The sequence below is a fragment of the Anarhichas minor genome, unplaced genomic scaffold (assembly GCF_050575085.1).
Source record: "Anarhichas minor isolate MPS153535 unplaced genomic scaffold, ASM5057508v1 ptg000040l, whole genome shotgun sequence".
Lineage (NCBI taxonomy): Eukaryota > Metazoa > Chordata > Actinopteri > Perciformes > Anarhichadidae > Anarhichas > Anarhichas minor.
Window position 1 is genome coordinate 6,691,327 of NW_027466486.1, and position 22,794 is coordinate 6,714,120.

At 39.2% G+C, this 22,794-nt stretch overlaps 1 protein-coding gene across 1 annotated transcript; it reads left to right on the plus strand.

Moving 5' to 3' along the window:
• The first annotated feature begins 16,219 nt into the window (after positions 1-16,219).
• nipal3 (NIPA like domain containing 3) lies at positions 16,220-22,277 on the plus strand. The gene is made up of 11 exons (XM_076107698.1): positions 16,220-16,452; positions 16,748-16,816; positions 17,182-17,353; positions 17,530-17,589; positions 17,940-18,085; positions 19,008-19,104; positions 19,278-19,413; positions 19,814-19,902; positions 20,027-20,090; positions 20,429-20,523; positions 20,845-22,277. Exons 1-11 carry the CDS (start codon positions 16,384-16,386, stop codon positions 20,997-20,999), a joined length of 1,152 nt encoding a protein of 383 aa, XP_075963813.1. The 5' UTR covers positions 16,220-16,383; the 3' UTR covers positions 21,000-22,277.
• The last annotated feature ends 517 nt before the right edge of the window (positions 22,278-22,794 follow it).

A 22,794-nucleotide genomic window follows, 5' to 3' on the forward strand; every position in this document is an offset into this window, starting at 1 on the left:
TGTATAGACTGTAGAACCATAAGTTCTTAAAGAGAGAGAGGAGAAGGGAACAGAGGATGGATGTAACATGGACCTGGGTCAACGCCACTTTCACTTTTCATCAGCCCGTTGACGGTGTGAACGGTTTCTCTCACCTGTGGTTTCTTTCTCTCTCACCCCATCTTATGTTTCTGTCTCTGTCCATCATTAGTGCTCTGTGATTAACATAGCAAGCTGTTAAACCCTTTTATTCTCACTTCAGTCTCTCTATTTCTCTCTCTGCACTTCAACCGCAGGAAAAATCAAAGAAGGCCCCGATGAACACAAATAACCAGGCACTCTGAAACAAATGCTACTTTATTCTTAGACAAATAAACTGCTCTAAAATTTGCAATGAAGTTCAAGCAGCAACAACTAAATTCTTAACTGTTAACACAGGCAGCGAGTTCTTAATTGATGTTCTCACGGGAAAACCTGAAAAAGATAATAACTATCAATCATCATGAATGTGAACTTTAGTTGGGATTGTAAAAAATGTAAAAGGAAAGTGTAATCACCAGATAATTTCTTAAGAATTCAAAAGTGTCCTGAATGTTATTATGTCATTTGGTACTAATTACAAGGAAAGCGGAGACACTGTTTGATCAGTCAACGTCCAATTAATTGCTGTACATTATTCTGTATATTGTTAGTTTAACATCACTAGAGCACAGCAGGTCAACTGAACATACAAAAAAGAACACATTCTACATATATGGAAAATAAAGATAATGATAATAAATGAACAATATATAAATATTTGCTTTGATTTAAATGGAGCAGTTCAATGAAGGGACTATTTTTTCAATGAAGGGACTATTTTTTTTCTTCCAGGAAAATTCTAAGGAAATTATCAGGAAGTTATGAACCAGTAAAACCAAATGTGGTTTGTGTATGAGCTTGCAGAACCACAAACCCATGCTGACAATAAGAGGACATTCCTTTTATATTACCATGTGATATGTTTTAATGTTTTATCTCTGCAGGAAAATTAGAAAGGTAAGCTTACAACAAGGAAGTCAAGTTTTGTCATTGCTACTACACACAGACAGTCCCCAAGGAGAGAAAATGCACCTTTGCACAAACACTAACCCTGGCCTGTGTAAAGATCTATTAAACTTATCTTAAAAATCTTCTCTTCAGTGTTGAAACTTTCATGTCTGATCGTGTAAAAGTGTTAATGGCCCCGTAGAGATCTAGGGCCAAATCCGACGGTGGGAACGATGGGGAAGCGTAAGATTGATGGATGTCACAACGACTTCCTTTCAATGCCTTGAAACTCACCCATCGGAGCAGGAAACCAAGACCCAAGTGTCCTTGTGCTTTGGTCTGTTGTGTGACTGTGTGCGTGTGCATGTGAGCGCATAGCCATGCATGGTCGCACACAAACAGAGATCAGCGATGGCTCTACGCATGACTGCTGCCGAAAAGGAGCTCTCTCATCACCCCTCTCCTCCCACTATACCTCTCTTTCTCTTTTTCCTGTCTACCATCGACTCTTCCTTTCACCTAGCCTACTTTTCCTGCTCCTCCTTTCCCCTATGACTGTTTGACCACTAAATCCTATCCTGCTCTTACTGCTTGAGACCTTTTTCATCATGACTCCAAATATAAAGATAATGCAAATTATTCTCTAAAACCACAATAAATGAGTTGCTTTTGGTGAAGAAGATAAAGTAAATGGATGTGGATTATTTTCTCTATTTGTTTCCAACTTCCTTCACAGCACACATATCTCTCCATCTCACTCTATACCTCTCCAACTGCTTTAATGCCTGGTTTGTCATGGAGGAATGTGTGCTGAGGGTTGACAGAGATATGAGGAGCCCGGGGCATGTTTCTCTCTATCTGCTCCTCACATTGACGAGTGATGCACCTGTTACCGTAAAGCCCTGGCGTGTTTACCATAACTGCAATGCTTACCTTTATTAAAATAACGCTACTTCCTTCTCAACTACTTTCATTTTCCACCCATGTTCTGTGAAACATGAAGAAATGTATGCAATCTTCAATGTGGTTTTAAAGAAAAATGTAGGATCCAAGATTTCCAAGCATCTCTCACGACAGTCAAACTTTTGCAAGCTTACAACACTGAATATTGCTTCTATATGTGTCTTAGTAGAAATGCTAAAAAATTTAAAATCATTAAATTATTGAACATTTAAATGCATTTTGTTTGTCGTTTTACATGACAGTTAAGCTGCCTTAGCAATTGTACTTTCTAAAAGGGAGTTTGTTTTTTTTGTTTTCGTGCCAGATATACATTTTCTATAATTAGTATCATGATAAACATTGGCATTACTGTGAAATCGCATTTGGCATTTACAGAAGTGAGTTATAAACTAAATCTAGAGTGTATCTGAACATTTTCAGAACATTTGTTGTCGGGAAAGCAGTTTCAAGGAGGAAGTGGATTTAATTACAGCTCTGACACAAGCGCACATGGGGCGGATTGGAAAAGTATTTGTGTTGTTATGTCTGTATACTTGTGAATCATGTATGCATTTGTGAAACTGTAGAACTGGTATAAATTAAATAAAGTTTTCTAAAAAAAAGAAAAAGTATTATGCTTCTATTTCTATTCAACAAGAACCACAATTTATGATTTCAGAATATCTGTCAACACCAGTAACTCCTCAGTATTGAACTAGATATCAACTAAAGTTATTATTTTGCAGCTGTTTTAAGAGTCAAACACTAATTCTGGAGCATTACACATTAATGTAATTGTCTATGAGATTTTTTATTTTCAGTACTTTAAGTACATGCTGCTGCTAAAACTTGTCTATTTTTAATTTAGTACGATTTTGAATGCAGCAGCATTTTTACATCGTTATATGGCCACTTCTACTAAAGTAACGATCTAAATATTTCTTTCATTGCTGTCAACAGTGTTAATCATGTGGCTGTCATTGCTGCGATGCTATTTGGTATCATATAGATTCAGCCACGTACTGATAACAAGGCCTAGTGTCCATGCTGATGGGGCTTTGAGCATGACAGGCTCTGGTGTGCTAAACCAAAGTCAATTGCTGCAGGAACAATCTTCTTAAGAGTGTGTGTGCATCTGCGTTTGACTCTAAAATCAACACAGTTTTGAGAACACTGTTCCTCTGCGCTCTGTGTAAAGCTAGTTTACCAGCATGGTTGGTTGACCTGTGCCAGGAGCTCTGACCTCCTCAGAGTTGTGATACTGTGGTGAATGGTGAGACCTCTTCAGCAGAATCCTGCTGTCACTTTGTTTGGCCTGGACTAGAGAGGCTCCAAGAGTCTGGACAGACTCTCTAAACCCCCCCACCTCATCAGCCACACGGCACCGGCCAAACAGCAGCAGCCACTCCCAGAAACTCCACATTGCCCCGAGTGAAGGATCAGGGCTGGGGGTAGGTGAGGAGAGGGGTTTGGGTATAAGAATGGATGAGGAGGTGTCAGCAAGAATATGAAAAAAACAGCAGATTGATGGTAATGTCGGAAAGGATAGGACAGGAGAGAAAACTGGGAGGTGACAGAAGGGAACGGCAGAGTTTTGTAGCTCTACAGCCACTTCAAAGTTTCAGCACTTTGACATTTGCATATTGGCTATTGGAGGTTAGGACACGACACACCTGGGGCAAGGGGAGGCTGCAGAGGAGAATATGGTCGTTGCATTGCTCAATATGAAAGCATTTCTTTGAGCACTGCTCGAGGGCAAATTAGTTGACAACGTAGCAACAAGGGGATTTTACAGGGAAACACAATAAGGAGCGCAGTTCCTGCACTATCTTAAAACACAAATGCATGCCTCGGTCATGAAGAGTGAAAACAATGTTTTCTAAATGTAAGTTTACCAACAATTACTGTGTGTGTCTGATATGAAAATGAAGTAGCACTCAAGGTGTAAGAGATGACTATGATGATTATGATATATTTGCCAATAACTGATAATCCAGGTATGAATATAAGAACATTTTTACATTGTAAGCTTAGTCAAAATCAGAGTTACCGAAAATTTTAAAACCTTGACAGAGGTTGTTTACTTGCTTACAACTAGCTTATTAGCTTATCATGTCACATGTGCAAATGCATAGTCAGTTTGCAACATTTTGAGAAAAAAAAGATAAATGTTTGTTGACACATTATAGGATTTTGTCCACAGAGTATTTATGAAGCTTGACCTTTTGATCTTCTGTCTGAAATACAATGTCAAATATTTTAGCCTCTGAGAAATTATTTGAATTCTCAAGGACGCTGTAAAGTTCAACAAAGTGCCTCAGGTAGAATAAAAGTAAAGTTCACATGTATAAGGTATTTTGAGGAGTTCCTCTTTGAAAATAATTCTCTATTACTTCTGCATCAATACCTGTTGCCCTTTCAAACTATGGTGTTTTTTCTACAGTAAATCTGGTATGTGGCCAATCCAAACACTCCGAGGAGGAGCGTTTGTTTAAGATACTGGAAAGTCTGTTGGTGTTTGTAGTCTGTCATTCCTCTTTCATTTCTGTCTCAGACTGCACTTTTGTTTTTTGGAGGATTGGTATGAAAACAACCGAAAGAGCCGGTGAAATAACAGGCACTGGAGAATGCCACATGTAGGCTGTAGGTACACTCTCTCACTACCAGCAAGTTTGCAAACTTTCTCTCTCACTATACAAACATGAAGTCTCCAATCATACACACATGCACAGCGACAGACACATACACAAACTAAAGTGGTCACACAAGACACACAATCAGAGGGAAACATCCACCAAGACACTCATCAAAAGGAGTGTTGAGATTTAAAGTAACATAATCTCTGGTAGAATATTGAGACTATTGAAACTGGCAACATTTGATATTTGAATAGGAGTAATGGAAATCTTAGAGCTGTGTGAGTTTGTTTACAGTTTTAATGAAGACTGCAGCAGGTTGACATGTGAGATCCATCATCAGAATTTGGAGGGAAGATGTTGCAACCACACACAGACACAATATTTGGTGTTGAGGCCACTGACTGTGGTCCCACCCAAACAGAGAGCAGGTATTGGGCTCATCTCCATATCAGGTTTCATGCTGTACCCCTCAGGCCAGAGGTAGATAATAATTCACTTCATAGCCTCCAGAGGACACTCTTATCTGCAGCAACTAACAACTGCAAAGAAATGTGTATAATTGCACTCTGATGGGGTTGGAGGGCCATTCCCACGTCATAGCATGCATTACTGAAGACATATATAACCTTACTGTCTAGTTCTAAATATAGGGCAGCTATAGTAAGTGTTATGAACATTTTAGCCGATTAAAAGAACAGTCTGAAATATTTAAAAATACGTTTAACCGCTTTCTTGCTGAGAAGATTGACACACATGCGTTTATTATGAAGCTACATCCAGCCTTAGGTTAGCTTAGCTTAGCTCAGCTTAGCAAAATGACTGGAAACATGGATAAACAGTTAGCCTGCCTCTGTCCAAAGGTAACAAAATATGTCTCCAAGCACCTCTAAGGCTCACTAATTTCATGTTATATCTCATTTATTCAATTCATACAAAAACAAAAGTGTAGAAAGTAAACACTAAGTTGTGGTTTCACAGCAAGTTATGTGTCGGACAATTTCTTGTGTGGACTAGTAGAACCGGCAGAGACTACACCCTGCCATTAAGCAGTGTAGAACATAAACCACCACTTGACGTTTTTACGTTTAGTACTTAAACAAACAATCTAACTATTAATTAAATCTATGTTAATTGGTAGGCTCTGGAGGTGCTGGTTTGGTACATGTTCAGGCTAACTGTTTCCAGTCTGTATGCTAATCTAAGCTAGCTGGCTATAGCTTCATATTTACGATATAAATATCAGCGTGGTATCGATCTTCTCACCTAACTCTTGGCAAGAAATAAGCTTTCCCAAAACATAAAAAATATTCCTAAATGGGCAAAGACATTTGAAACAACTGGTTTGTATAGAAAGGGTTGAACACAACCATCTCATGCAATTAAGAAAATCTATCAAAAAAGGTCTACTCTTCAATCAGCAAAGCATTAAGCGTCACATTATTAGTAATTATAATGCAAAATTAATATCTGCCAGGTGAGCTCACTTTGTCGCCGCAGCCTCAGGCCATCGACACCCTGGAGAAAAGCGGAGCCAGATATTTTGGGGGAAATTTCCTGCAGGTAATACTAGATGCAGGCGGTGTGAGTTCACAGCAGATACAATACAGCTCATATTCTCCACAAAGAGACGCGTTACTGGCGTCAACAATGTGCCCTTTATCTTCCACAGAATGGGACGATGTTGCATTTAAAAGACAAAATGTTCCTTAGTGTTTCAGTTGTTTGTATGAGTCAAATGTGGGTGCATTATCTTTTTGGGTGTGTGCATGTAGCTTTTTCTGTTTATACAATCTGTTACATGTCAGCATGCAGTGTCAGTGTGTGGATGTTCACTCGCGGGTCAAAGTCAAGTGGAAACTCTGGAAGATGAGGGCAGCGGTGAGAATATTTCTCTGGGAAATGACACTCAATCAGGCATGTGTGCAGGTTCCATCAATTATCACTCATAAATGAAGCAGGAAACACCTCCCTACAAATCTTTTCCTTTCCCTGACGATAAACATCTCTCTTCCACCCTCCCATTACTGCCCCCCTCCTCATGCTTTTTCCTCATCCACCCATCATTCCTCTCTGTCCCTCTTCCTCTATGGATGAGTGGTGATATTCCCGTGGGATAGTCGAGGAGGAGCGCTTTCCAGGGACTGTTGCTTCATCATGTCAAATAAAGTGGGGAACGTGTTCAGACCACCTCACCCTGGGTTCAGTGATGAAACCCTCAGACAGAAACTCATTTTTTGCAGACATGCCCTCCTTGTACACACATTGTCTCTTTTTTATATAGGGCTGTTTTGCACATGTTCACCGTCTCTCTCCTGGTACAATTCCCTTCTTTCATCCCGTATTTAGTTTTTATGTCTGTTTTATTGATTCTGTCATGTTGTAAATATCAACTTTTCATCTACATTGCTTCTATAATTGTTATTCTATACATTTCTTCTACAAATATCCGTATAAGAATAAAAGTGGTAAAATATCCAACTTTCTGAATAAAGTTTACATTGACTTTTACCCTGAAAATTCCTCCTCTTATTAGAGTGAAGACAAAACTTTCCATGTTCACCTGTGATACTTCCCCATAATCTATTTCTCTATCTCGCCCTCCCTTTTCCTTTCTTCGTCCTGCACCCAGTTTCAGTCTACGTGTCTCAGCTCGTCGGAGTTTTAGAGGAACCACGCAATCCTTTTCTCCTCAATCCTCTGGAACAATCACAGCGTGCCCTGCTCATGGGCCGCAGCAGGGTGCGCCCCATCGCAGAACAGGGAACAAGGAAGATTGACGTATTGGTGTACAATCCCTGTGACCTCTGCTTGGTCCACAAGTCTGTTGCCATAGAGATAAATTAACCTGTTTTTCCTTGTCTCTTGTGTTTTTTCTATATAGGAATGAGTCCAAAAACCTGGAAATGATTTAATATTTTTGCACTTCAGGTTTCCTCGTCTCAAAGTCAATGTTTTTTTTTTTTATGGATTTGGGTTCGATGCCAGAAATAAGTTCTGTGGTTAACGCAAGCTTAAGGGATCGCAACATTTTTTTCTACAATATTTAATACGTCAGTAAATACTCCGGTCGTGAATCATGAAGCTTTTACGTCTTGACTGTTGACTACCATGTTTTTTTCCATGAAGGTCCACCAGAAGGGCCGGGACTTCGGCTCTTTATACTCGTGTGTCCGTTAGGAAGTTTATTTATAGCCTGTTAACTTTGTAATTCTGCCGATTGCATTACGTTTCTAAAACAATACAAGTGGTGTTCATTTGTGAAAATGACCTTGCTGAACATAGAGTATAAGTATCAAAAACTTATGTTTGCCACAAACCTTATTTTCCGCAACAGTCCAAAATCCAATGAGGGGCTGATGCTAACTTTTAGGGTTGGCCTACAAAAATACTTCATCCCTGCAGCCCTACTGTGACTCAAATAGATATTGCTGCTAAAGGTTTAAGAGCGGGATTAAGATTTAGTTTGTGGGTTTCGAATCCGACACGTGGCTCTTGGGTTACATGTCATTCCCTCTCTCTATGGTTTAACATTTTAATAAAGTCCACAAAAGCTCCAAAAATAATCTTAAAATATACAATTTTGGAAGTTTGTGTAATAGAATCCTTCCACCATAAAAATGTAACCAGCTTGGGTCAACATAGCAAAATAGGCAGGTTAACTTTATTCAGTACGTTTGTTTGGACACAGTGTTAGTGATGTTTTCTATATTACTGTAAACTAAAATATGGTTATTTGGACTCAGGGTTAGATGGGTACTATAAGGTAAAGTTAAGCCAGTATTGTGATGGTGCTGTATTAACCTGAATTTGGTCCATTTTGACCCAGTGGTTTCCAGTTTGTGACTTTTGTGAGTAAATAACGGTGAATTAAAAAATCTCAAAATCTGAGATCTGTCAATTTTAGTGCACAAGAAAACTGAAGTTGCTGCTGTAACCGACAGCAGGCAACATCATCTCCTGACTACGTCAACATGGATTGAAATGTTGTGATTTGAGCATTTGAGAAGATATTTGAATATTTCTGAATACTTTTCAGTCAAAATGCAGAATAGAGTTTAAGGTAGAATATTTAATGGAAAGTAAAAAAAATTAAGTTTATATGGTCCATTTAGTACTGTTAGGTTAGTTGGCCTTTTACAAGTCTGAAAACTTGCCATATCATGGTCCAAAATCGTTTCCAAAGCTACAGTCTTACTTTCTGAAACTTATATTTCGCAATGCCAATGCATAATGTTGTATATACAACAACTCAACAACAGACTCTGTGATTTTATTCAGGCTTATTTCCCCTCACCTATACGACTAGTAAAAGCATCTTATAAAGGGTAAAGAACGTAAACCTAAATGTACGAGCTTTAGTTTGGTTTGCAGTGAGGTCCACACATATGGAATGAAACTGATAACACTTGAAATGTTTTTATCTGTGTCCATTATGTTCTGTGATTGTACTTATAAACTGAATGAATGAACCGAAACTGAACTAGACTGAGCAGTAAGGTTGTTGTGTGCACATCAACACTGAATTAATTATTGGACTGAAAAAAGTTTTTGTCTTTTTGAGTTATATCCGGCAGACATGCACCTGCTATTGTATGACTAAAGCCTCTCCTGAGAGATAATTCACCTGCTAGTACAAAGGTGGGAGGAGAGAGGGGTAGGAAGGAGAAAGGAAAGGACAGAATGATCATAAGAGGCCAGGAGAGTCAGTCACGCTTAAGACAAATGCGGCACCCGTTTAAAAAGAATATGCAACTCCCCAAGTGTGAATGGGAGAGTGGAGAACATGTGAGGAGGTGACGAGGAGATGAGGAGGGAGGGAGGGAGGGAGGGAGGGAGTTGTCGTCCCCTGCAACAAGTTTAACCTGAATCTGAGCTAACAAGATGCCGTGATTGCAAAGCGCTGAAATAATATGAAGGAACAACCAAAGACAACAGACCAAAAGAAGAGAAAATGAAACACTGGCTTTTGTTGGCTCTGCTCTCCTCTCCCTCCTCAGGTTTCAGACAAATGAGAGCTCTCTTCCTCTCTCTCTCTTCCTCTCTCTCTCTCTCTCTCTCTCCCTCTCTCTCTCTCTCTCTTCCTCTCTCTCTCTCTCTCTCTCTCTCTCCCTCTCTCTCCCTCTCTCTCTCTCTCTCTCTCTCTCTCTCTCTCTCTCTCTCATACTAACAAACACTCAATCCCAAAAAAGGCAGTTTATTTAGGGCTGGAAAGAAATGTGGCAGAAAGGATAAAGTTGTGCACGATCGCCCGTTTCTGATGTGATGCTGCGATGCCAGGCATTCAGGAAGCAGGCAGGCAGCATCTGTACAGTCAATCTTCATGAGCAGTCCTACAAACACACACACACACACACACACACACACACACACACACACACACACACAAACCTGCACATCTTCAGTCCAAGTCACTTCTCATTTGTACAGCACTCACTCATTAGTAAATAGACAAAGACAGTTGAAGAAAATCTCAGTGGAAGTTCAAAATCTTACTAAAGGAAGATTAAAGTAGAAGTATACATGTAGTATACAATGCTTACTATTACTGATTAATTCATGTACAAGCAGCATTTCAATTTGAATCTCTACTAATAATGCACACATGCCAAAAAAAAGGTAATAATTGCAGACTGAACTAAATCAGTGAACTAAATCATGTGCACTCAGTGAGCGCAACAGAATTAAACTGTTTACTCAAAATAATACAATAAATGGTACCGTTAAAACCAAAGAGGGAATAAAATAACTCTTCACCACATCTTTTACACACCCACGCGCACGCCCACAGTAATTTGCTGCGACACTCTTGAGATGTGTAACGTATACAGTGCATCAGGGTCAACAGTTGAGGCAAAGTGTTATCTTACTCTTCTCATAACTGGGGGTGAAAAAAGGAAAAGGCTGCAAACCATGAGCAGTGTTGAATGTGGGTTCTCACAACACTGTCTATGCCACTGTTTCAAAGCTTGATCCAGGGTTTGGGTCAATTGCATTACACTGTAATTTAATTGTTTATACCTGTGAGTCTGTGACTTAAATTTGGTCCTGGAGACACCTATAGCATAAACTACCAGAGAGACAGTTTTGAGTCCTTTGCCAGGTGTTTATTTGTCTGTCTGTCTGTCTGTGGACAGATTTTGTCACCACGATAGCGTCACATCTGTGCAAGATGCAGTCACGAAACACAAAGGCATAGTGTGCAGATGGGTGCGGTCCAAGCAAGGGGGCCTGAAGTAGGGGGGGGGTAGGAAGTGGGAAGGGGGCTATTGGACCCTTATGGCCCTGGCCCAAATTGGTGTGACGGCTGGAGTCTGTGGATGGTCTCTACTATTAAATCTATAATAATTTTTACATTTGTGATCATTATGTGTCACAAATGCGAAACACAGACGGCTAAAATGTCAGTTTAAGTGTTACTCAACCATATGTCACTGAAAGGCCATCAGAAGCCAAGCAGAAATGCGTTGTCATAATGCATCATAAATAATTAAGACTATGCGATGCATCTACTACTGAAGCCCTGAGTCATAATAATGTGCATGTCTTGACACAGATAATGTTGTCAGTTCTCTGGAATTCTTTTTTATTTATCCAGACCCAAATCACAAATTACAAAGTTGCTCCAGAGGACTTTAAAGACTATTAAGGACACCTAAAGACCACAATAGACAGCAATAACAAATGCTAAGATGGAGGAAATAATTGCAATACAATAGGAGAAAAGTTTGCAAAAATATATTTAAAATGAAGTATGGAATCAAAGACGAGGTCAAGGAAGTTCCAGGTGCTTTCAAAACTGGAAACTTTTGTGTCAATGGAAAGAATTAATTTCTAAAATATTGATAAATTCAATCACCTTTTTCTGCTTTGTCTTAAATAAAACATTATCATCTTAAATTTAACTTGGAGGAAGAAAAATGTGTGTGTGTGTGTGTGTGTGTGTGTGTGTGCGCGCGTGTGTGTGTGTGTGTGTGTGTGTGTTAATCAATTATGCCATTTACTACTTATAAAACAATCCCATTTTCTTGTTTGATTTTGGATTAGGGCTTTGTATTATATGACATCTGACAGCCACATGATATAAATGGCTGTATAAAGCAACCACAGACTAAAGCAACATATATGATCTGAACATGTATCCTAACTATTCATGAATTCCACTCCATCAGACATGCTCTTTAATGGAATCAAGGCAGAATTGTCATTCAGACCGTTTGTGGCCTTTCATGGAACAGAAGTCCCTAATTACAGGCATTAGCACGCTGTAATTATCATCTCACACATGATCGCCAGTTATGACACTGAGAACAACAGACGTCTGAGCTTTGATGCACAGGGCCACTGGGAGGTAAGATGGACACAGTTTTGTTAAGATCATTATCTCAAGAGTCAGATGTTTTGGGGCATGCTTCCGTCATGATTCTGTCTGTACATTTGAAAGACTTTGGGGTGATTCAGTTAGCTAAAATAGATTTTCTAACAAAACAAGGAAAAGATTTTTCTCATGAAATGGGCTGAGGGCCGGTAAAAATAATAGGATAATAATATAGATGTCTTTTTAACGGGTAAATTAAAGTGTGCACTGTGTTTAAAGCTGACATTAGAAACTGTGTTTGACATCAAGGAATTAATGTGTCACTAACATGAAACATTTTCTAATCATAAAAAGTGAAATCTTTCAACAGCCCAATTTGCTTCCAAGCATTCGGCCCAATAGAGACTCCGGATACTCAAGAATAAGAACACATGAACCTTTTCTCATTGGTGGAAGTTTATTTTCAGCTGTCTGGGATATCCGTGTTATTTACTGTGACTAAAAACTGATTCTGACTATTCTTTTGTCCCACATGTTTCTTCATCCTGTTTGGCTGATGTAATGTCATCGAAACCAGAGTTCTGGAGGGATGCCCAAAAATCACAATAGTAGGTTGCCTTGTTAGTACAATAAGCATTACACCCATAGTCACAAACTGTGCTCAATTATTGTCAAATATTTCATCAAGCCTATATTTATAATCTTGTCATCATTGTCACTTCGGAGTCATTGCTAGAAATGTTCCCGACAGGCCTGGACTTGCAGAGCATTTAGGAAAAGCCTGCTCTTCCACCAGCACTTTATAACGTGTTAACATTCCTTCACCAGTTGGAGTTTCAACTCAACTCAAATGACTTCCTGTTGCATGGTGCCATATAGCGCTGAATACATCCCCCTTCATTCCCTGTTCCCAACGTACAAGCATTCCTCAGTCATTACAAATGGATGCTGGTCTGTTTGATTTTTAAAGCAAAACAGGCCTGGCAGTTAATACATACACACCGCCATGCTTGTCGCTAACGTTTGCACATTCCTCCCGGAGATGGTGGAAGGCGCCCACGCATCACGAGATACTGCATGGTAGAAGAGACAGAAAACAAAGATATTTTGTTGATAGTAAACAGAAAAGAGTTATAAAATATATCATCTTTTACAGTAGGATGTCGAGAATAACGTTCCTTTTTGTGGGTATTTTCAAAAGTGTTGAAGGTGAGAAATGTAAATTATAGGACGCGTTAGCTGGAAAAGCTCCTAATTACAATTTTGGCAGCTAAAATTGTAATTATTGATGAATTGTGTACATCATTCTTTTAACCAAAAAATGGCAGAAATTCAGTAGTTGCAGCATGTGAAATATGTTAATACTGTCTGCAGAATGTTTTCTATCATGTGCCCACTGCATCACGTTTTCTCCACTGGAAGGTGCACCCTGGAGGGCCCTTCTATTCCATCCACACATCCATCCACACATCAGCCTGTTAATCTATTCATTCATCCTCAGGGCCTTTCAAAGCTGTCTCACAGGGACACACACAGGTGGCAGTGAACAGGTCTGTCCACTATGCAGGATGACCTGATGCCCTGAGGAAGGGACACACCTTTACTTGCAAAGACTTCTGACCCAGTAGGGACTAAAGACCATAACAAAACTCCTGCAACTTAAAATTAAATATTTACCAAGAGGGATGATACATAGTCATAATTGTTTAGTAGCAACAGAGTGAGGGTATGATAATTGTTCAAAAAAGATACTTTGTGGAGCATTTGTATATTTAATGACATAAAAGAGACTTTGACAAGGGATTTTTTTGTTTCTCATTGTAATGCAGGGCATTGAATCATTGCCTTGCATTATGTTGAATCCATCATAAACATGTCTATTGATAATAAACAATAAAATGATACTGAAGTGACAATAAAATAAAATGATATCAGTATGTGGATGATGCTTTAGGAGTTTGTGTGTGTGTGTGTGTGTGTGTGTGTGTGTGTGTGTGTGTGTGTGTGTGTGTGTGTGTGTGTGTGTGTGTGCGTGCGTGTACACTTTTGGCCTACTTTAGTTCTATTGGCTGAGCAGGTTGCATCAGTTCACCGGGTTATTTTACAGTTTCAGTTTTACAGTTCAACATGTTGCATTTAGATTATTAGTTAGATTTCATAAATTGAATTTGCTATTTTCCTAAACTTCCAGTTTCTTTTTCTTTTATATATCTTGAGACCCTTACAGATTTATCAATCCAATTATTCCATTGTGTCAATTTTAAATTAAATTATCTCCGCGATCACATCAATGTGAGTAATACCTCTGTGATTAAACTGAAGTGCAAACTATAAATGTAAATGTAAAGCCTTATGCAAGGTGTTAATGCTATCATCTATTTCTTAAATGATGTGAACTGAAAGGTATATTCACCTTGAATAGCATTCATACTTCATGCAGTGGAAAACAACATTAACCTGTTCAACTGCTGTTAACACGTTACGGAAGAAGCACACTGCCCCCCTGCTACACCAAACGACTGTGAGCTATAATCAATGTCTGTGTGATGAATATCTATGTTCCATAAAGCCACGTGTCATTCCAACAAGTCGTGTAAAGGACATTTAACAAGCTCAGCGGTAAAGAGAGGAGTTGATGTCTGACTGACACACTGGCTTCCTCTGCATCAAATTATTGTCTCTTGCTGTTGGCCAAAATATATTTGTGAGCTGCTGTTCTGACCAGACATCCGACCCTCTCATGTCGCCTGGGAGAGGTCTGCTTTCTGTCCCCCAGAGACAAAACGAAACAAGGAGAAGCAGCATTCCGTTTGTGTGCACCACATACCTGGTACAGACTTGAGATCTGCTACAACTCTCGGGTCTTTTAAATCAGAGTTTAAGATTTTTCCGGTTTGCCGCTGCCATTATGAAATTAATTGGGATTATTTTTTTTATATTTTTCACTGTACAGTTGCTGCACATTTGTAATAATCTATTTTATTCCATTTTAGCTTATCTCACTTTTTTAAAATCCTATTTATGTGTGTTTTTATATTGCCTTGTGTTTCTTGTGTATTCTAGTTTTAATAACTTTTATGTCTGTGTGTTGCCTTGTTGTTGAAAAAAGTAAAGTAAATAAACTTGCTCCAATTTCCAGAAGTATGCTTCTAAAAAATGCATTTATGAACTACAGATCTGTATACCGTGTATTATACAAGCAATACACACTGCGATCCATTTAAAGAACATGCATAGGAGAGCCAAAAAAACATTCTTCCTTTCTCACATCACTTTTATATGAAGTATTCAGGTATTCACAATGCCAATCAAACTTCAAATGACAGCGGAAAATTTGGACGCCTTGGCTATGATTTGAGAACAATGGGACAAACTGACACTACCCTCCTAGCTGTGGTCTTTTTACTCCCTCTAGTGGTTAGCAAATGAAATGTGAAGAACAAATGTTGTTTCAGAGTTTGTCGAAAAATCAAAAAGCTAATTTCCCCTGATATCAAGTTAACACCTGAGATTGGACAAATACAAATGTCATTATTCATTTATAAGTTCAATTTTGCCAAACAAAAGAGCAGCGATACATGAAAAACTTGCTCACTGTTGTTACCTCAGCCACTGCACTTTGGCATATGTCTTGCCAATATTGCATGTGGAATTAATGACTCATCAGTCATCCACATGATTGACGATATATTCTTTAACAATATGAATATGAACAAAAAAATGTGCCCTTATTAGCTAACACCCGTCATTGACCTACCTTTGTTTTTCCACAGCTCCTGTTGTGGAAACCCTGTTGCTGGCGTACTGTATTGTTACTGTACTGTGTCCCTTCAGGCTGCAATGACACAAAGAGAAGAGACTTATGATGAGAGTCATCATTAAGTCATGAGTCATTATTAAGTGAAGTTTGGATCTGTCCTAGGTTTCCAGCTAATGACACCGTGGCAGTATTTTAGATGAGACCCAATAATCTACATTATCATTGTCATTTTAGTACTAACTAAATTGATCACTATCTTCCTATCTTCAGCAGTAAATGCTCTTGGATCAACACCAGCTCAATGTCAACCCTACTGTCCTCAAGTGGTACTGCAGACTGCCTGCTCGACTACAGCAAACAATAGGAAAGGCATTCAACACTGAGGAATGTCAATTCGTCATTTTAGTAATTGTATATCTATAGAAGCTATATGCTATGTATATATATATATATATATATATATATATATACGATCACATTTTGTAAATAAAAACGCGTCATTCTCCACTGGCACGTGATTCGTGCGTAACTGTCGTGCGTCAAAGCGTAGCCCGAGACAGGTGGAATTAAAATCCGGAAGTGAAGATGCTCCTCGTCCTCAAAGATGGTGTCTTCCTCATCGTAACGCCAGGTAAACAGTAAAATATGAGTGTTAAAAACATACCGTCCCAGCGACCAGATGACACGTCTGGTAATTGAATTGGTGGCTGCTGCTGCTGATGATTAATGAGTCGCCTCTGAAGGAAAGGAGGATGCATATCAGCAGAGCCGACGGAGGCTCCTACACGGTAAGACACAACAACGCACGGTACTTTACTTTCTAAGCGTCTGGTAATGCTGGAGTTTAACTGTTTTATTTACCGTAACTGGTGTTGAAACACTTAATGTACTATGTATCTGCATTATGTCTTTTTTTTACGTATAAAACTTCCATATAGTCGCAAAACTTTGAAAATACCATCTAACGCTATAGATGCCGATGGAACGGAAATACATAATTGAAATAATGTTTTCAGTATATAAAAGGTACAAATAAAAGATTTAACGTATACTTCTATAATTATATCTGTCTTTCTTCTTCAGGATAATCTCATTGGGACGTTGCTTGCAATTTTTGGAAATGTGCTTGTCAGCATCTCCTTATGTATTCAGGTACTGACCTCTGACCTCCCCAAGAACCTCCTTAAAATGTGCTTATTTTCGTGGCTTCTATGCCATCCAAGCGCCCTGATATTAACAATGTCAAGTTGTTATAGGCTAGTGTCTAATGTATGTCCTTTTATGTAAGTGTGTCAACATCAGGGTCACCATGTAAACATAACCGTTTAGAGCGAGGCTTATATGGCTAAAATAATATACAGTTATCCCTGTCATTGATTTTGTCCCTGTTGCCCAGCCTGTCTTTACATATAATGTACAATATCTCTACTGCAACATTGTTTTTCCTCCTTTGTTTGGTGTCGGCATACTTTACATGTTTGTACTCTGTGTGTTACCTGCATGCCTCTCACATGCAGAAATACAGCCATGTGACGTTAGCGGGAACCAAGGACCTGCGTGCCTTCTACCACACCAAAACCTGGTGGAGTGGTTTTGCACTGATATGTCTTGGGGAGGGAGCCAACTTTGTTTCCTATGCCTTCGCCCCCCTCGCTCTCATCTCGACTCTAAACGCCGTGTCTGTCCTGAGTGAGTATTTGTTATCCTAATATTTTGGAAGTAGATGTTAATAGATAAACGTCGACATGGTGATTATGAAAACAATCTCACTGTAAATAGCCAGAGAAATGGAGTCTACAATGTATACATACAACTAGTTTAAAGGGAAATTTGCATTAACGTCTCGCTTTACTTTCTGTTTACAGCCAGCTCAATTTTGGGTTTTATTTTTCTGCGCGACAAATTGAAGCCAAAGGACTTTGCAAGTAAGTCGAGCGTACGTGTGGAACCGGAGACACTCCCATGGAATTAACATGGAATTTGTTCCATTGTATGCACATTTTAATCATACTCCTGCCAAACTTGTCAAACATCATACTGCCTGCTCAGCTGCTCACAGCACAACGTCTGAAATAACACGAGTGTGTTCATTTACAGGCCATATTAAAAAACACAACACCATTAAAAAAGAAAAATAGTAAAAAAAAAAAAAAAAAAAAGGTTTATTCCACTGTGATAGTCTTTCTACTATATCGCGTTATACCAAATGTCCTAACACAATTCCTAATTCACTGGAACTGGCTGCATGTAATTTGTATCCGATATGTTATTTCAGAGCGCTATGGGCTGTCCTTCCTGGGCTCTATTCTAACCATAGGTGGAACATTCCTCTTTGTCGTATTTGGACCAAACTCTCATGAAAAACTCCAAGCAGAGAACATTGTGACTCACCTGGTAGGATGGCCTGTTCTCTTGTATCTGGTAAGATATTTTCTTTTACTGACAAAGTTCACAAGCACAAGGCTCAATAAATGCACAGTTGGCTCAATTATCCTCTGCCTTTTTAAATTGACAAATAAAAACAGGTGATTCAGGTGTAGCAGCCAGATGTGAATGTTTAGACATTGAATAAAGTCAAATTGTATATCCTGGAAAACGCTGTTTGTCCTATCAAGTTAATCTGTCCTGCGTTTGGCATTTGTGTTTCTTCACCTCGCATAATTGCTGCTTGTAATTGACACACCGGGGATTCTGTCAATGAACAAAGGCACTTGCACAAGTAGGCGTGGGATGATCCTGCATGTCCAAAATAATTGTGATTCACAGTATTATCCTGATAATCATAAAAATATTCTTAAAACTCTTCTTTTCTCTTCTCTACCATAATATCAAGCTAGTTCCTTCCCTATGCACAAGTGAGTCATACTGGGTGGAATACCATTTACCAGTATGTGTCATCTTTAATTGAGGGCCGACACTAAATAGTATTTCTGTAACATTTAAAGCCATCTTACAGAGGTACGGATAGGATAGATCGTCACTCCCTGAATTGCTGGTGGATGAGTTACAAACATTGCGTCATTATTTACTTTCGTCAACACTGACTGAGAGACACTTGGTGGGATATTTCCTTTTTACAACACCACAAGCTGCAGCAGTAGAAATTAACTTCAAATCTACCTCAACCTTAACTGAGCATTGGTCTTCCTCTTTTACGTACAAATGGTTTTCTACAAACTTGTTTTGTCCACAGCCCAATTTCTCAGCCTTTATCGACCCGTGTCCTTATTCATCACATACATATTGGTCTCAGGCTGTCATCTGGCAACGACTGCAGCGCTTCCTGTTTTTGTTTCTGTGATATTAATTTGGTGTTTATTATTGCTATCATCCTTATTGACAGCTCCTGGAGATCATCACGTTCTGCCTGCTTTTATACTTCTACAAACGGCGCAATGCTAACTACCTCGTTATTATTCTGTTGCTGGTCGCGCTACTGGGTGAGTGTCCGGCATTAAAGACCGTCAATTTCATTCAATCTACATAGTACGCGCTATTACCATACTTTATTATACATCACCACGGATTTTGAATCTTCAATACGCACCTAAGCTCCTCTCGTTTGTTGTGTATTTAACTGTTTTTTTTTTTTTTTTTGTTCTTTGGTGTACAGGCTCGGTCACAGTCATCACAGTGAAGGCGGTGTCGGGCATGTTGGTTCTCACCATCGAGGGCACCATGCAGCTGGACTACCCGATCTTCAGTGTCATGTTTGTGTGCATGGTGGCTTCAGTGGTCTTCCAGGCCGGGTACGTGACAGGAACATGAAAGGAGAAGTATTTATTTTAAGGTCTCACGCTTGCACAGTGCACGCTACTGCTTTAAATAGTTTAAAACAATTAAATCAAATATCGCTGAGTACACGACTGGATAAATGAGACTTGGATTATACTGCACTGGTTGTGTGAGTGTGTAAGACTTTTCTCTGTTTTTTGAGTCTCTGTTCACATTGGAGACATGTGAAAAACAAAAGTGTTCTTCAAGAATTCAAGGTCACGCGTGATGAGTAATTGATATACAAATGGTCGTTTAGTGGGTGAAGTATTCCTTTGAAGAATAACATTGGCTTGGTATTCTTTCAAGTTTTTATTTTATTTTATTTTAAAATGTTGCTGTTTGCCATTTTTTGTGCGTGATGTCCTTTTTTAGATTTCTCTCCCAAGCTTGTAAGCTGTATGACTCCTCTATGATTGCCGGTGTCAACTACATCCTGTCCACCGTCTTTGCCGTGATTGCTGGTGAGTTATGCGATTCTTAGCTGCTGATTTTCAGTTTTAACAAGTAGTTTTCAAATCGGGCCTGTTCGGACCTCTGCTACGCTCCTGCTGAGTCATTAAAGGTTTCTTCTGTTCTGGTTTTCAGGCGCTGTGTTTTACGTCGAGTTTAAGAACGAAGACGTTCTTCACATCTGCATGTTTTTGTTGGGGTGAGTGATTGTCCACCATAGGCCTTTCTGACAAAGACATTTTGGAGAAGCGCGTGTGTAAATAATGAAATCAGTTTTAAATTGTACTTAGCTACTCCTGTTTCAGGGTCCTGATATCGTGCATGACTCACTATCACACAGGCTTTGCTTAATGGGACACGTGAATAGAACGGAGCCATCGTAATTGTTATTAGTAACACCTGTGCTGCGAGGAAGGCCTGTGACAAATGCCATAGACAAACAATAATACACTTAGAAGACAGGGATTTGATGGCAATATCCTATGTGTGGACTTACTGTGCATTGAAATATTGACACATACGTTGTGCTTTGTACAGATCTGCATTCTGTTTCCTTGGGGTCTTTCTCATCACCAAAAACAGGAAAAGGACCAAGACCTTTGAGCCCTATGTCACTATGGATATGGTTAATGGTTTGTATAAACTTTACATAAATACTGAAAGTTGAATCTCTTGAGATTAAATGTCTTTTTTACACATTTTATGTAAAACGAAACAGTGTGGCTTCAGCAGACGAGACTCAGCATCTCTGTAACAATGACAGTTTACCCAAATTCATCTTTCAAGTTTTTGGCAACAGTTCGCTTTTGTTATAATTAGATATTTTTTCGCCCTGCCTGGTCGACTTTTAAAATCTAAACATGAGGTCCATTTCAACTACACCCTTTTGCATCGCCTTTTTAACATGCAGTTCCTTCCTTGAACCTGATCCTACCTGTTCTTTCCATCATCAGGTGTCCCGACTATTCATGACAAGGGCTTCTTTGTCCAGCCAGACACCAACGGGGCTTTCTCCTATGGGGCTCTGGTCAACAACGATGGAGCGGCTCCTGCGACTCTACCAGTCAAGCTGGAACGACCACGAGTCTCCGACCTAAAAGAAGATTAAAGTATTTTTTATTGGTTTCCCCCCCCCCCCCCCCCCTCTTTTTAACTATCAACAATATTCAAGGACCTTGAAAGACCAAGATGGGTTCTGTACTTTTCACAATTACACAACCTTCCGGCTCAAAAGGGGTCCACTGGGTGTTTTACTTTCCGTACACTCCTCTCCACCTGCTTTCCTTTCTGACATCTTTAAACCAAAACGTGACCTTGAGAAGCGTTTTTATTATTTGAGAAGCTGTATTCATTCCAAAAATGAACGGAAGAAACGTGAAGCTGCTGGATGTTGTAGTGGATTCACAATGATAGGACAGCAGAGATGGTGTTGTGCCTTGGAGGTCCCGCTACTTCTCGCTTCCATGACTGTTAAGCAATTTAATGCTCATTTAATATTTGCATTAAGGAATCTGTTCTTCCATTGAGCATTGTGAAGATACTCCTCAAAGATCTATAATGTCTCTCCAGACTTGCCAATGAACATTGTGACTTCAAATATCTGCCTCCAACTCTCTTATATGAGCGGTTTTCACTCCACAATGTTGCCTCTTGTTCTTGGAATTGTTTTGTCTTACTACCTTTCCTGATGTGACCAAAAGTGGATGCAAATCTTCTAATTTATTGTGATGTATTTATTAATTTTCAAGTTAGCTTTTAGTGTGCCTTTTTAAAAAGTAGCTTTACACTGGATGAATAACTGTACGGTTGTACATAACCCAGGTAGGTGAGTGAAGCATCACTGTAGCAGTTATAAAAACTGTAATATGTCAGTACCTATTGGAATACAAACCTTTGAAAGGAAAGGTGTTAACATTTTGACTCAAATAGAGGGAAGTGAATCACGCATGCATCTTGAAATAACTGATAAACTTGAAATGTGCACTATGGAGTATAAAATGTTGAATCTACTGTAAAAAAACATTACTAAATTAATTTTTTGGCGAAAATAGTTAGTTTGTCCCTTTTTTAACCTGATGCCTTGGAAGTTTCTGATGAAATGCATCCATGGTACAATGTTTTAGGTATGCGTTTTATGATACAATTTGATAAAATACTCCATAATGAATGAATGAATGGGTGGATGCATACATTGGATTCACTTCACAGCTATGTGGTAGTTCATTTCTACAGTGTTAATAAAGCAGAGAGCCTTTCCTCAGTATTCAGCACAGTTATGTTGTATCACCTGCGGTTTGTTGTGTGTGTATATGCTCATCATTACGTCACTGTGTAAACCAACTGAAGCCTATCTTGTTATTAAAACTGCCAACTAATGAAATCTGAACTGATGCTGTAAGAGTCAAACTTCTTCCATTGTAAATGATATGCAATCCTGTGTCATACACACTTAATGTCACCTATTTCTGGTGTATTTGTTTGGTCACAATTTGCAGAAAGGTGCACAGGGTTCGCAACACGTACGTTTGGCGTTGAGATTTGGTGGTCAAACTTAAATTAAACTGACGTCACTCACCAGAGTAAGGGCCTGGCTTTTCTGTCCTAACTGCTTTGGTTGAAAAGAGCAAATGATAAATGACCTTGCAAAGTGCTCTGAGGCCTAATCCCAACGTCCCCCCCTTAAGGCCTTAAACCCTTAACCCTCAAGGATTTACTGACGTCACCTGGTAAGTGGTTGAGTGTGAGAGACTGAGGGATGGAAATGGTGTAAAAAGGAACGGAACAGCACTTTGTTGCAACATAGCACGTTACCATAAAAATGACAAAAAATATGATGTATAATTGTGGGTTTTTATTTTATATTTTTTACTCCCTGATTTGAAAGTCTTCCTGGCTCTTTCTTC

Excerpts from the sequence above, each read along its gene's own strand:
- nipal3 (XM_076107698.1), top strand. The coding sequence starts at position 16,384 with ATGATTAATGAGTCGCCTCTGAAGGAAAGGAGGATGCATATCAGCAGA. Across the intron at positions 17,354-17,529 it reads AAACGCCGTGTCTGTCCTGA|CCAGCTCAATTTTGGGTTTT; the intron begins GTGAGTATTTGT and ends TTCTGTTTACAG. Across the intron at positions 18,086-19,007 it reads GGCCTGTTCTCTTGTATCTG|CTCCTGGAGATCATCACGTT; the intron begins GTAAGATATTTT and ends CCTTATTGACAG.